The sequence below is a fragment of the Ranitomeya imitator genome, chromosome 3 (assembly GCF_032444005.1).
Source record: "Ranitomeya imitator isolate aRanImi1 chromosome 3, aRanImi1.pri, whole genome shotgun sequence".
In the NCBI taxonomy this organism is placed as follows: Eukaryota; Metazoa; Chordata; class Amphibia; order Anura; family Dendrobatidae; genus Ranitomeya; species Ranitomeya imitator.
In genome coordinates, this window is record NC_091284.1 from 130,346,757 (window position 1) to 130,362,450 (window position 15,694).

Sequence of the window (15,694 nt, forward strand, 5' to 3'; positions counted from 1 at the left end):
AGCCCTGATGGGAAGTGCTTCAGCTCATATGAATATATGTCTCGAGGCTTGTGACCCAAGGTCTACAAGAAAAAGTGGGCAGGATTGCTGTTTTCTCCCATTTTCCATGTTCTCAGGAGTCTTTTTATTTCCCCCCAAAAGTTGACCTTTCCTTGCATAAAGAACCAGCACATGGCTGAGCACTTACTAATGTTTTTTTTTTCTCTTTTTAGTTTCACCCACTGTCTCTTTGCAATGCCAGTGATGACGACCCGCCAAAACCTGTATTCATTTCCATTGTGAAACTGGAGAGCCCAGAACGTTCCCCCCAACCATGCCTATCCCTGGCAAGCAAGGTAAAGTAGTACCTTATATAAAAGCATAGATAAATGAATGCTCAATAAGTCTGGATGTTTAAAGATGTTCTCTTTGGCGAAAAACATATCAAATGGGGGTTCAGATGATAACATTATCTCTCCCAAGGGCTTCGTAACTGATACTTTTGGCTAATTTTTGGTAATGCTTAATTACCTGCTGTGTGATAGACTGCTCTAAGAATACGGTCCATTCACCTATTCACAGCTATAGCTATTTGTCAATTTCACTGAACTGGAGCAAGTTCTGAGAAGAGCTACCAGGATGGTGAGCGGACTGCAAAGTATGTCCTACGAGGAATGGTCACAGGATTTGGGAATGTTTAGCAAAAAAGAAGGCTAAGAGGAAACTTAATACTGTCTACAAATATCTGAAGGGCTGTCACAGTGTAGGGGGATCATCCTTATTCTCATTTGCACATGGAAACACGAGAAGCAATGGAATGAAACTGAAAGGGAGAAGATACAGATTAGTTATTAGAAAAAACTTTTTGACAGTGAGGGTGATCAATGAGTGGAACAGGCTGCCACTAGTGATGAGCGAATATACTTGTCGCTTGGGTTTTCCAAGCACGCTCGGGTGACCTCCGAGTATTTGTTAGTGTTCAGAGATTAAGTTTTCATTGCCTCAGATGAATGATTTACAGCTAGTAGCCAGGCTGAGTACATGTGGGGGTTGCCTGGTTGCTGGGTAATTCCCACATGTAATCAAGCTGGCTCATAGCTGTAAATTATTCAGCTGCGGCGATGAAAACTCAATCTCCGAACACTAACAAATACTCAGAGATCACCCGAGCGTGCTCGGGAAAACCCGAGCAACAAGTATACTCGCTCATCACTAGCTGCCACGAGAGGTGGTGACTTCTCTTCAGTAGAAGTCTTCAAATAGAGGCTGGACAGACATCTGTCTGAGATGGTTTAGGAAATCCTGCATTGAGCAGAGGTTTGGACACGATGACCTTGGAGGCTCCTTCCAACTCTACCATTCTATGATTCTTGTATGGATGGGAAGTAAGTATACGGCTGCCGTCACACTAGCAGTATTTGGTCAGTATTTTACATCAGTATTTGTAAGCCAAAACCAGGAGTGGAACAATTAGAGGAAAAGTATAATAGAAACACGTCACCACTTCTGCATTTATCACCCACTCCTGGTTTTGGCTTACAAATACTGATGTAAAATACTGACCAAATACTGCTAGTGTGACGGCAGCCTTAAAGTGATTCTTTTTGGGCTCCCATGGGCCCTCACATCAGCCTTTGTTAAAAGCCATAGAACTAAGATTGTTTTCCTAGCTAACAGTGATGGAGACAAGCCACAATCAAAAACCACAGACCACGCTCATCTCCTTTGGGTCCACTTTATGAGCTGTGTATAGGACAGCCTGAAGGAAAATGAAACTGTGCTCCATTATTTTAGGAACTATAGTATGTAGTTCCACCAATAAAACTACCCTGAGGAATTGGTAGCAGAGTCCTGGTAATGACAATGGTGAATGTAGTTCCGTCTCCCTGGGTGCTTTTCTCATCCTGCTTTTGATCAAACAGCTGGCCACTGACCTCTGACCGTGCACCTGAAGTGGTGGAATGCGGAGGGGGTAGTAGTAGTTAAAAGCCATCTGTTATCCCCTGTCACCGGTGTCTGTACTCTAGTACCCTATGTGTAGCATAGATGGAAATTTAGGATAGGTGCCGTACCTGACCATTAATTGATTGAACTTTGCAAGTAAATTCCTCCATTATTATGCCTCAAATGTAGAATAGTTTCACCTGAAAAAAAAAACCCCTTTGGTGCTGGAATTTATGACTATTTTAAAAGGTTGGGTGCGCTTCCAAAATATTAAATTTCCTTATAGGTCTATTCCTGGTTTACCTGTGCAGGTATTCATGATGACTTCCACCATGTAACCAATAACATTTATCTTAAGGAGGCCATAGACTTTCAATATTTGATTGCAAGGTAGTTCTGGGGCATAGCTGGCAGTCTGGTGGGCAAACAAGTAGCACTTGTCTATAGATATGGGTCCCTTGTTTTATACCAATTATTATTATTATAGTGCCATTTATTCCATGGCGCTTTACATGTGAGGAGGGGTATACATAATAAAAACAGGTACAATAATCTTGAACAATACAAGTCACAACTGGCACAGGAGGAGAGAGGACCCTGCCCGCGAGGGCTCACAATCTACAATGTCTCACATCTGAAATCAGTCCTGTAAAGGACATCACTATATGACAATCATCCTGACATTTAGATTTGTGATGAAAAGGACTAAAGACATCCAACTAGGGTAGGACAAAGTCAGTGGATCAAGAGCGGTAGCAGTCGTAATCTGACCTACTATTTATAAGGTTAGAGGAGTTTTCCTGAACTTTAAGGCCGGCGTCACACTAGCGAGTTTTACGGACGTATGAGAGGCGCAAAAACTACGCATTGCACACGGATTCTCTATGGGGCAGCTCCTATCTGCCGTATATTTCTCAGCCGTATTTTACAGGCATAGAAAATCGCAGCATGCTGCGTTTGTCAGCGTATTGTGCAAAAAATCTGCCAATGAAAGTCTATGGGGGCGAGAAAAATACGGATTACACACGGACCATCAGTGTGACTTGCGAGAAATAAGCAACCAGTGTTCTATAGAAAAGCCGGTAATTCAGTGCGGTGTACAGTAAAATCACACTGATAGGTTAGAATAGATAGAATAAATGTCTACACATAGTATAGGGGTATATTTGTGTGTGTGTATATATATATATATATATATATATATATATACAGTTATATGAAAAAGTTTGGGCACCCCCATTAATCTTAAGCTTAATGTTTTATAAAATTGTTTTTTTTTTGCAACAGCTATTTCAGTTTCATATATCTAATAACTGTTGGACACAGTAATGTTTCCGCCTTGAAATGAGGTTTATTGTACTAACAGAAAATGTGCAATCTGCATTCAAACTAAATTTGACAGGTGCATAAGTATGGGCACCCCACCAGAAAAGTGACATTAATATTTAGTAGATCCTCCTTTTGCAAAAATAACAGCCTCTAGTCGCTTCCTGTAGCTTTTAATGAGTTCCTGGATCCTGGATGAAGGTATTTTTGACCATTCCTCTTTACAAAACAATTCCAGTTCAGTTAAGTTTGATGGTCGCCGAGCATGGACAGCCCTCTTCAAATCATCCCACAGATGTTCAATGATATTCAGGTCTGGGGACTGGGATGGCCATTCCAGAAAAGTGTAATTGTTCCTCTGCATGAATGCCTGAGTAGATTTGGAGCGGTTTTTTGGATCATTGTCTTGCTGAGAGATCCATCCCCTGTGTAACTTCAACTTTGTCACTGATTCATGAACATTATTGTCAAGAATCTGCTGATACTGAGAGGAATCCATGCGTCCTTCAACTTTAACAAGATTCCCGATGCCGGCATTGGCCACACAGCCCAAAAGCATGATGGAACCTCCACCAAATATTACTGTGGGTAGCAAGTGTTTTTCTTGGAATGCTGTGTTTTTTGGCCGCCATGCATAACGCCTTTTTGTATGACCAAACAACTCAATCTTGGTTTCATCAGTCCACAGGACCTTCTTCCAAAAAGAAATTGGCTTCTCCAAATGAGCTTTTGCATTCCTCAGCCGACTCTGTTTGTGGCGTGCTTGCAGAAATGGCTTCTTTCGCATCACTCTCCCATACAGCTTCTCCTTGTGCAAAGTGCGTTGTATAGTTGACCGATGCACAGTGACACCATCTGCAGCAAGTTGATGCTGCAGCTCTCTGGAGGTGGTCTGAGGATTGTCCTTGACTGATCTCACCATTCTTCTTCTCTGCCTTTCTGATGTTTTTCTTGGCCTGCCACTTCTGGCCTTAACAAGAACTGTACCTGTGTTCTTCCATTTCCTTACTATGTTCCTCACAGTGGAAATTGACAGGTTAAATCTCTGAGACAGCTTTTTGTATCCTTCCCCTGAACAACTATGTTGAATAATCTTTGTTTTCAGATCATTAGACAGTTGTTTTGAGGAGCCCATGATGCCACTCTTCAGAGGAGATTCAAACAGGAGAACAACTTGCAAATGGCCACTTTAAGTAGCTTTTCTCATGATTGCATACACCTGGCTATGAAGTTCAAAGCTCAATGAGGTTAGAAAACCAAAAAAAGTGCTTTAGTAAGTCAGTAAAAAGTAGGTAGGAGTATTTAAAGCAAGAAAATGATAAGGGTGCCCATGTGAATGCAGATTGCACATTTTCTGTTAGTACAATAAACCTCATTTCAAGGCGGGGGGGGGGGGGGGCCATAATCATGGACCCTCTCTAGGCTATTAATATCTGCCCTCAGTCACTGGCTTTCCCACTCTGGCAGAGAAAATTGTGCCGGAGCCCATGCCAGTTTTTTCCATGAAATAACCCTTTATTTTAACAGTTAGAGCCCCCAAATTTTGCACACAGACACTTCTAACATTAGTAGTGAGGAATATGCAAAAAAAAGGGAATATGAAATGGTTTACTGTATGTAAACCATGTCTCATATCCTGTCAGGTTTGTGAAGGAGATAGCAAAAGCCGACAATTGAATTACCGGCTTTTCTGCTATCTTGCGCTGTATTAAATATAAATATATATACATATATGTGTCTCACTGATATATATATATATATATATATATATATATATATATATAGCTGTATATAAGTTTTCACGAATATTTGAGCCCATGGATCCATTCTATGTCCATTTTGCAAGCCGCCGAGAAAATCTCGCCGTGCGGATGCCATACGGATTACATACGAAGGTTTTGCGCAAAATACGCAGCCACACCCTGCCTACGGATGACATACGGATCACTGTTTTGGGATCATTTCTGCGTATTAAGCCTATAAAATACGGACCGTATTTCCCTACACTGAGTGTGACACCGGCCTAATGCTGATGATCACATCAATATCAGCTTAATTGGGTCTGAATTCTGTCCAAACCATGATGTGCTGATTGAAGGTGCTACTGCGCACTGGATGTGATATAGCTCTGTACATAGTGTAGTACATCTGAGTAGTACTGCAAGCTTTCCCCTGTACAAGCAAACAGGAGAGATTGCAGTACCATTCACAGCCACTACACAGTGTCTGGCGCTGTGCCACTCCCGGTGGTGTATAATAATAATAATAATAACAATATGGCGCTATACCACTCCTGGTGATATCTTGCACTGTGCCACTCCCGGTGGTGTATGGCACAGTGCCATTCCCGGTGGTGTCTGGCACTGTGCCACTCCTGGTGGTGTCTGGTGCTGTGCCACTCCCAGTGGTGTATGGCGCTGTGCCACTCCCGATGGTGTATGGCGCTGTGCCACTCCCGGTGGTGTATGGCGCTGTGCCACGCTCGGTGGAGTTTGGAGCTGTGCCACTCCCGGTGGTGTCTGGCGCTGTCACTCCTGGTTGTTTCTGTTGCTGTGCCACTTCCGGTGGTGTCTGGCGCTGTGTCACTCCCGGTGATGCACAGCACCTTCTATCTGGTGAATGGTAGGATACCCCACCAGTCTGATTTTGATTACCTATTCTAAGGTTGGGTCATCATTAAGGTTCCAAAAAAGCTCCTCTTATACAAGTTCAATAGAAGTCTACATTACAAGGGCCTTTTAATGAGATCCATCACAATGGAGGAGGCATGTTGTGGAAGCAATAGTTTTAACAAAGCCACATTTTCATGCCCAATAATGTAGGTAATACGGTGAATGAACTCACTCATTAATTCACCTGGAGCAAATTACATAGTTGGAGTGCAAACCTGGACGTCCTGCTTGGCCAGTAACAATGGCTGAGCCCATGACTGCGCTGACATATTTAGTGCTGGGGGAAGGAGTGATGTGTATCGGGATTTCTGCTAGGTAACATAATCGCACATGGTGCCGGCTTAGTCCAGGTTCCCCGGCAGATTCCCTTTTAGAATATGATCCGTAAGTGTGCCGCTCCGCTCTGACTCCTCACCCTCCTTTCTCCCCGATCCCTTTGTTTTCCTTTGTACTGTGGTATCTGCCCTCCAGTAATCTCATGGCTCTTATTTCAGGTTCGCCTCGCAGGGGAGAGGGGTTCTCGAGCTATAATCTTCGATATTACTGATGATCAGGGAGCTGAGCACCAGGTAATTCAAGCCGTGCCGCTTTGTGAAATCTGTACACCAACTTTCTGTATCTCTGGGCTATTTCAAAGTGTTCAGTTCTGCGAGATGTAAAGCAGATACGCAGCCCATTCCCTTCTTTATTAAGCCTCAGTTCCCAGCATAGATTTGCCCCTTTGATGTAAATATTTCTATCCTACTGGTGTTTTAGTTGCTTGTAGCTTATAATTACTTATTCCTATCTGACGGCCACTCTCAGTGCAATGATCTGCAGTGTAAAGCATGGAGGAAGGAGCCAGAAAGTAGGATTAAAGAAGACTAGGTCAAAAGTGGTCTCAGAATGTGATCAAGTGCTAACAAAACATACACGTGACCGCTGCAGTCAGTCACTTTTCTCAGCAGTGAGGTTTGCATGTACAGCACAAGACAATTAAAGGGGTTGTCCGGCCTTAAGCTACAAGTCTGCAGTTGCTCTATGTGATTGCAGATTTGTGAATCCTCACACTGTATGCATTGTGCACTGTGAGGATTCAACAGCAGCGGTTTCATGACCGCAGGTGTGTGACTAGATGGGCCGACTAGATGGGCCCACCGTAGCGCAATGCACGTGTATGGAGCAAGGCCAGACAGAGTGACTGCAGACTTGGAGCTTGAGGCCAGACAACCCCTTTAAGATCAGCCATTGCCTGGACTGCAGCAGTAACATGCATGTACGGTAGACAAGAGACCACTGAAGTTGATGGGTTTTGAACAGGTGACTTTAGCAACTTAGCCATTTTTTTAGATCCTGGACAATTTCTTCCACAAAATGAACTATTGTGTTGCATGTAGCAATGTCCTTACAGGATTGCTTTTCTTGTTACGCAGTTACAACAGCCTGCGGAGCTCAACACTCCGGTGGTCCTAGTACGCGGCCGGGATGCAGAACGGCTGATGACCCTGGTTCACAATAACACTGAAGCCTACGTGAGGATTGAGGTTCAGACGCCAGCGAAGCTGGTGAGGCGCGGTGATTACTGTATTACTATGAGGGGTGGGGGAATTTGTTAGAAGTCCTCCGCCTACAGAAAGGTGCCCAAAACTCATGAACCGTTTCCATTCTTAGTTCGTCCATGACATCTGGATTCTGAGCACAGTGGTTGGAACAGTGGCCATCATTGTCCTATACTCTGTGATTCGGGTTCGTTGCAAGCCATCCCCGGCACAGGTAACTGAAAGAAAGATACGGGATTGTACACTTTTGAAAATTTTCCTGCATCCTAATATCCATGTTGCCCACTACCTTCTCCAATATCAGATTTAAAGGGGCTGTCAGCACAGAATGACCGATGAAACCAAGTACAGGCGCTCGGGGCTCCATGGTGGGGCCAAACATTTATATACACCTTCCCTCCTGCTGGTTTCCATCTATCTCCACCCTTTGGCTCTATGAAGCCAGAGCTGTCAATCACATAAGGGGTGGAGAAAGAGGGAAACAAGCAGGCGGGAAGGTGTATGTAAATGATTGGCCACGCCATGGAGCACCGGGACTTGGATTGAACAGTCATCCTGTGCTGAGTCTGCTGACCCTTTAAGAGTAGTTTTGAAAAGGACTGGGATTTATTTCTGCTATTACGTGACAGCCCTCGTCTTTAGGAAAAATTGGGCATTGTCTTAAGATCTTCATCCACAGATGTAATAATATAAGGGTGAAAACCAAAGAATCAATTTTACATTGTATCTGTGGCTTTTCTTCCAGGATACTGTACAGCAGCAGACTGCGCTGGCCATAAGTCGCCTCGGCTCCAGAAAATATCAGTCTCGCGTAGCAAGCGATCATCATAGGACTTCCAATGGTCGTCATGTAGAAACCGGCAGCACCAGCAGCTCTGTGCCTGTGTGCGCCATATGTCTGGATGAGTTTTCTGATGGGCAGGTAATCCTTGTGAAACGTTTCTTGTACTGGTGACGCTTTCCAATATGGTGTCACATATGCAGCAATGTACTCTTCTGTGTTTCCGTGATATGGGCACTTATGGCCAGGAGAGTATATGGTGCAAGGATTTTATCACTTATGGCAAGTACCAATTCTGATGCCAGGTGAAACAAACATTGGGCTAAATATGTGCAGTATTCCTACAAATACAATGGAAACTACTTGTATATTACAAAGATGTTGGTATTGTAAAAGCGTTTCTCTGACTTTTTTTTGTAGGATTTACGGATTTTACCTTGTAGCCATGAGTACCATCTGAATTGTGTGGACATTTGGCTGAAGGACAATCACACCTGTCCCCTCTGCATGTTTGACATCTTAGGTAAGTGAACACGTTACTGGGGGATGACGCTACAATTCATCTGTCAGCAGCTATCGATAGATCAGTAAGTGATAGCTTTATCCGCTTTGGCTTATAGAAAAATATACAAGTTTTGTAGTTAACTGCGCAAAACAGTAATCTTAAGGGCTCGTGGAGGCGACTGTGTTTTCTGTCCGAGTGTGGTCCGACAAAACATCGGACTGTACTCGGGCCAATGTTATTCTATGGGGCCGTGCACAAATCTGATATTTTCCATGGATTGAGTCTTTCAGAGGAAAATATCACAGCATGCTCGATTTCCATCACGCAAGTCAATGAGTCTGTGGGAAAAAAACAGATTGCACTCGGATGACCTCCGAGTGTCATCTGATTTTCACAGACTGACAGCATGGAGAAGATGGGAAAATAAATGTTTCTACTCATCCTAGAAAATCAGATTACACTCTTGATTAGCATAATTGGACTGATTTTCTGTGATTAAAGAAATTACTGTTGTGTGACTCTAGCCTATAGTAGGGTTGATTGCTCTGGATTTTCTTCATACTTTTTTTCTTCATGCTTTTTTTTTTTTTTTTTTTTTTTTTTACAGCAGAACCAAGCACTACTCCCCATCCTGCACCAATCAGACCTGCTTCACATCCACAGCTATGGAGGCAATATCCAGGAACTGCTCACTTTCAGTATCCTACACATCCTCACACGACACCATTAATATATCCTCCACTGAACAATACTATATTTTTGTCCCGCTCCCCATATACTCTTGGTACTGGACTTCAGTGGGAAGCAGCAGTGCCCCATTCCCACCGTCGTACACCAGAAGGACCCAGAGAAGTTGGCATTTCTCCGCTCTGCCACGTGTCCAGTGGATATTTACCTGATGACCCGGGCAGTGATAGCAGCTCAGGTCCTTTTAATGGCTCCTCCAGTGAGAATTGTACAGATGTCAGTCTACGTTGCCTACAAGGATCTTCCTCCTCTTCTTCTTGCCACAGCTCTCAGAGCAACCGAGGAGATTCACCACCTCCAGCACTTGCCTCTATCCTTCTACCTCATAATGATCTCCCAGGATTTAACACTGTTGTGCCTGCTGAAAGTTCCTATGCCAGCCATGTTCACTACCACCAACACAGACATCACCACTACAGACGGCAACAACCCAATTCATCTCACCCGCCCAGACCCAAACGGAGATCTAGGCTCTCTAGGGGGGAGACAAGGACAGACATTGGGAGTCACAGGGAGCACAGGTCAGTTAATGGCCATAGTGGGGAATCTAAATCTCTTTTGACTAGAAAAGAGCCAAGGACTCAGTCTTCTAGGCACTACCTTGATTCAAGGAGCAGCAGGGAAGCTGTGAGGCACAACCAGTCCTCACAGCAATCTCCACCACCAGAACATGAGCCAAATGACCCTGAAGCCCCAGTGTCTTTTAGGGGGCATAGGAGTGAACCTTCAACTAGAAGTCATCGGAAGAAAAGATTATCTGCGCAGGTGCATCTTCCACCATATAGCACCCGCAATACAAGCCATGGTGTCCAGCACTCTGAAAGAGACCATCCACTCTGGACAGATGCAGACAGACTCCCGCATACAAATGTGAACACGCATCGGGAAAACACAGCAATGATGCACTTGTATCACCCGCCGCATCACTCTCCTCACAGCCAAGGTACGTCCCATGGAGGTAACCAGGAGGTTCAGCTCTGGAGCTCGATGCTGACAGCAATATGGTGTCCTGCTAAAGACCCATACACATCTTATAGTGGCTCTATCCCCAGATTTCCCAGTACAAACTGCATATATTAGTAAAATAGTGAAAAGCCATGTCAATGACTTCGTACTGAGAGTAAAATGGGCATATTATGAGTAGGGCTAGAGCTGAAATAAAAGCTAATTTTAACATTAAGCAGGAAAACTAGAGAAAGAGTTAAAGAAAAAACGTTCAAAGGAAGAACACCATCTTCATCTCGTCTTAGGCAATTGAATAGTTTGCAGTATGTATTGAGAAATCTTGTGCCTTTTTTCTCGTAAGACCTCAATACATATTAGAGCAATGTCAGCCGAACCCATCGTTTTTTTGGCTGAACTGGCCAGCTATCTTAAGTATATGGAGGCATCCTGATTCTGCCATGACCAATAATGTCAAGCAAAAGAAGGGCCAGGGTTGTTGAGTTTTAACTCCCAATATTTCGTTTCCCCGGGGGAGATAAGCCCCCAGCATAGATGTCAGGCAGCAGCTTACTCCGATCTTCAGAGTGAAAACACAAGCACAATTGTCTGAGCAAGAATTCTGCATGTGTATGGGAGACGGGAGGAAGAACGGCCAGCCAAATTACGGCGTCTTAGGCAATCGCACATAATTTATATGTTCTGACTCTCCATTATCACCAGTGTAAACTACAAAACGATGCCAATAAGCTGGGCAAAATGCTCCTCATGTTGGGATTTGTCTCCTAATTTTTTTTATATATATATTTTCCTCTAGGTGCTGGTACAGAAGAGATTGAAGCTGTATGTGAACACGCAGTGTAAAACATCAGGCATTACAACTATTTGGCAGGACCCACCAGTACAGGCTCCAGTGATGGGGACTCAAAGTCCCCGCAGGCTGCCTCTATATTCAAGCTTCCAGATTTTCCCTTAGCCTCCGAGGTCATTTTACACCCGTTTCATCTCCATCGTGTCTGTGCAGCTGCTGACTGAGCGGAGAACATCTGTGCATGTGAGTTTACACTTCCTTTTCTTAAGCCTGATGAGAAATCTCTAAAACATGTCACAGTGTTTTCTAAGTATATTCATTTCGTGCCAAGAACCAAGACAGTTTAGCAGATACAAAAAGCATGTTAATGGTAAAAATGAAAAACATATGGTCCTCAAATGAAACATGAGGACTAACAGATAAGATCAGAGCTCCTTATAGATTTTTCGATTTAGTGATTGAAAACTGGAAGATTTGAGCGGCCGCCAAGAAATAGATGCAGCTCTCAGCTGGGCGAGTTATTTTTTGGAAATGTTTAGTACAGAGGCTGGTGATGTGTAATAATTTAACCCAAGACACATCAACCCAACACCGGCTCATTACCATAGTGGGGATACACTAGTTTTCAGACTTCACAGTGAATTATAGAGGCTTGAGTTTTAATACAACCTCCAATCTGATCCAACTGAGCCCCGCATATCCACTAGATGGCTACTCAGATGGTAGCCACCTCGGCCATTTCTCCCATGTACAGGAACATTAGTTCGATTGAGTACTTCTGTCTTTTCTATGAAAGATCGCCACCAGGCTAGTCTGGCGGGTTTCTTTCCCTAACGGAACAAATGAACTGGTAGTCCAAAATTGGACATGCCAGATTGATGTGTTGGCTGATATTGGCAGATTCGGTCATCATTAGTCTAATGTGTATGGAGGCCTTAAGGGAGAAAGGTGGAACAAATAGGCATCATGCTTTTGGGATAAGACAAGAAATAGATTTCAAACTATCAGCTTTGACTTACCGTACTTTAGAAAATACTGCTAAGGCCAGATTCACATTTCTGTAAGAGGCTCTGCTTCCGTCTTTTATGTACGAAAAGATAGCGTAGTATTATTTTTTTCTCATAAAATGAAAAGATATAAAGGACCCCGTTATTAATCAACAAGGCCTGTCAGGGTAGCGACATGATTTGACTCTCTGTCCATCATAGAAATAGAAAACCGGTAATATAGATGTTTGTATAAGTTAAACAATATGTGCCCTAATGTAGCAAAGAGAAGCAAATATCAAAGAAAATTGATAACTGGCAAGAATTGTTTGAAACTGGACATCCTATAAAAACTGGACCAATGATGAACACACATCGGGCTGTCACGGGCATCCCATCGTTGTCCTTCTCATCAGGATCCAGCATACCCAATTTTACAGCAAGGTCCCTTTTGGGGCCAACAATTATTGGGAAGGGTAGGGTCTCGGTTGGCTCCTCACAGTTGTAAGAATTTATGTTCTTGCTCTAGCCAAGATGATCTGGCACAGAATTTATGGACAGGGCGATCAAGTGCACATTTCGTTTCTTGTCCGCATGATCGCCCTGTCCATAGATTCTGTGCCAGATCATCTTGGCTAGAGCAAGGACATAAATTCTTACAACTGTGAGGAGCCAACAGAGACCCTACCCTTCCCAATAATTGCTGTCCCCAAAAGGGACCTTGCTATAAAATTGGGTATGCTGGATCCTGATGAGAAGGACAACTATGGGATGCCCGTGACAGCCCGATCTGTGTTCATCATTGGTCCAGATAAGAAAATGAAGCTGTCAATCTTGTATACAGCAACCACCGGTAGAAATTTTGATGAGCTCTTGAGGGTTGTAGACTCCCTTCAGCAAACAGCCCACCACAACGTTGCAACTGCGGTAGACTGGAAGCCTGGCGACCAGAGTTATGGTTCCTCCAAATGTTCCTGAGGCAGAAGCTAGTAAGATCTTCACCTGTGGAGTTTTCACCAAAGAACTACCTTCTGGGAAGAAATCCCTGAGATATACAGCACAACCAAAATAAAGATTCCTTCTGCTGAGGGAGTTTCCCATAATTTTACATTTAAAATCCAATGACCTTCTGTGATTGTCCTCTTAATATCCTATAAAACCTCATGGAGCAGTGACATCTGGCAGCATCAAATCCATGTATCTTGTTATCATGCCTTATAAACTGAAAATACATGGCATTGCTTTCAAGACAGTGGGAAAAAAGTGGAGCTGTATGTGGTATTGCAGCTTTGTTCCATTCATTGGAATTGTTAATGCCTATTATAATCCATTTTTTTTCTTTTTTCTTTACCTTATAGAGTTCCATGTGATAAGACCTTCAGGGCTCTGTTCCTTACCCTAGAAGAGTGCCGGATGCAACTCCCCACAGACCACGTCTGCCACTTTTATAACGTTGATCCAGAAGCACCACTCTTCACACAAAATTTAGCTGTGAGGAAAACCTAACGAGGATTGCTCTGTGACTGCATATAGGAGCACATCCTCCTTGGAGACATCCAGTGCACGGCATGGATGGTTTTTCTCCAGGACTGAACCATTCCATTGGGAATAGAATGTCACAACGTGCGGCCGATGGCCTAATCGCCAATGCAATATATACTGTATTTTATCAAATTCACTGGACACAAGGTGTTAAAAATGATCTTAGTTTGCACTTAATGATTCACTTTTTTTTTTTAATTAAATTATAGACTGAAAGCCGGTTTTGGCCTTAAACCATAGCTGAAATCTAATCTGTGATATGGCAGCTGTTGTGTTCGTAGTCTGAGATTCTAGAAATTGGGTACCTGTTTGGGTAAATTTCCCACAAATGACATTTCTCAGGTGCTCTCAGAGAATCCAAGCTCTACATGTCAACACTTAGAAACTTCTTATGTTAAATTCTACTATCTGTGCCTCAAGTCCTAAAAGAACTGATTGTAAGCTCTTGTGCCTCTTTTATGCCTTGTACAAATTGTATAAAAAATATGGATTGTATATTTGTAAAAGTTTTATATTTATGAGACAGAATGTGGTTCTTTGAAGAACTAATGAAGCTAATTTTCCTATGGATATATGTTGTACTTGTCATTTGTTGTCATGCTGGTAATGCAAAAAAAAGAGTAAAACATTTCACCCCAAAGTAAAAAAAAAAAAAATGTTTCCATGGTTACCAATCCAAAAAATGCTTTTCATGTTTATTAATTTAGCAACTTGGGCACCACCATCAATGTTTTTTACTTTTACTGTTACGCTTTTAAATTAACTCTTAAACCTTAAATCTACTTGGACACAGCATAAAACCAAGTGGGGGAATTCTTTGAGACTGTTTTTTTCCAGACCAGCGGTTAATACCTACGGGAAGTGGTATGAAGGGAAACAATTGAACCAATTACAGGGCCATGGGTAGTCAAAATTCATTAATACACAGGAAGAGTGACAACTCGCCAGTATGGATTAGTCACATTAAAGAGCCTCTTCTGCAGAATTTGCGGAAAGTTAATGCTGGCTATGGTAGAAAGGTGTGAGAACACACAAAGAATCCAAGCTTGCAACAGACAGACTGGTCAGAATGCCAGGGGAGACCCATCTACCACCAAAAACACGTTTAAAAGGGTATTCTCAAGTTTTAAATATTTACCCATATCTATTGGATGGGAGATAACTTTCCCATCGTTTGTGGTCTGACCACTGGGACCCCGGTGATACTGAGAACTAGTGATCTGATGCGCCCAGTGAATGGAGCAGTGGTCGATTATGCGCACTGCCGCTCCATTCACCTTTAATGGGGGCAGCGGAGATTGTTCAGCACATCCCTCATCTGATATTTGGCACTCCTATTAGAATGGATTGAGCGGAAATGTACATGATCGACCTCCACTCCATTAACTTGGGGCTCTTCAGAACAATTCTCCGGATTACTGGGGGCTTCAGCGGTCACATACCTAGCAATCAAAAAGTTATCTCCTATCACAAGGGGAAAATATTGAGAAATACGACAAAGAGATGACGTTATTGACCTGACCTTCAACTATCAATCCAATTTTGATTCTGTGGGCTGTCCTGCAAAACCAAGTCTGATGTAAGGGCACCTCACAGCATAAAGGATCGGTTGCTAAAGTCTAGATGCCAGACAGTGCAGGACACCTTCAGTGGCTGTGTGGTGTTTATGTCTAAAGAGGTCAGAGCGGTTTTGGCAGCATAGGGGGGAGGTTGTTATGTTTGCTAATGACAGGTGTTATGAAGGCAATCCAGAAACACAGTGTGCTTAGCGATCAGAGCGCACACAGTGATCTGACAAATACCCAAAAATACAAGAACGAGCTCTGAGACGTGGAAACTCTGTAGACTGCACACCTGATCCTATCCTAAACACAACTAAAAGCGGCTGTGGATTGCGCCTAACAACTACCTAGGCAACTCG

The 15,694-nt window shown here is 43.2% G+C and overlaps 1 protein-coding gene and 1 pseudogene across 2 annotated transcripts in view; both read left to right on the top strand.

The window, feature by feature from the left end:
* RNF43 (ring finger protein 43) overlaps nt 1-14,343 on the top strand; it is a 65,496-nt gene extending 51,153 nt beyond the window's left edge. The window contains exons 2-10 of one of the 2 annotated variants that reach the window (XM_069761452.1): nt 213-335; nt 6,416-6,490; nt 7,334-7,465; nt 7,572-7,673; nt 8,205-8,381; nt 8,661-8,763; nt 9,353-10,435; nt 11,252-11,488; nt 13,590-14,343. In XM_069761452.1, coding sequence (XP_069617553.1) covers nt 213-335; nt 6,416-6,490; nt 7,334-7,465; nt 7,572-7,673; nt 8,205-8,381; nt 8,661-8,763; nt 9,353-10,435; nt 11,252-11,298 — 1,842 coding nt within the window. In that variant the 3' untranslated portion in view covers nt 11,299-11,488; nt 13,590-14,343. The remainder of the gene's footprint in view (nt 1-212; nt 336-6,415; nt 6,491-7,333; nt 7,466-7,571; nt 7,674-8,204; nt 8,382-8,660; nt 8,764-9,352; nt 10,436-11,251; nt 11,489-13,589) is intronic. The other variant, XM_069761451.1, reaches the window with a different exon arrangement.
* LOC138671567 (peroxiredoxin-6 pseudogene) lies at nt 12,766-13,406 on the top strand (annotated as a pseudogene).
* Nucleotides 14,344-15,694: the final 1,351 nt, after the last annotated feature.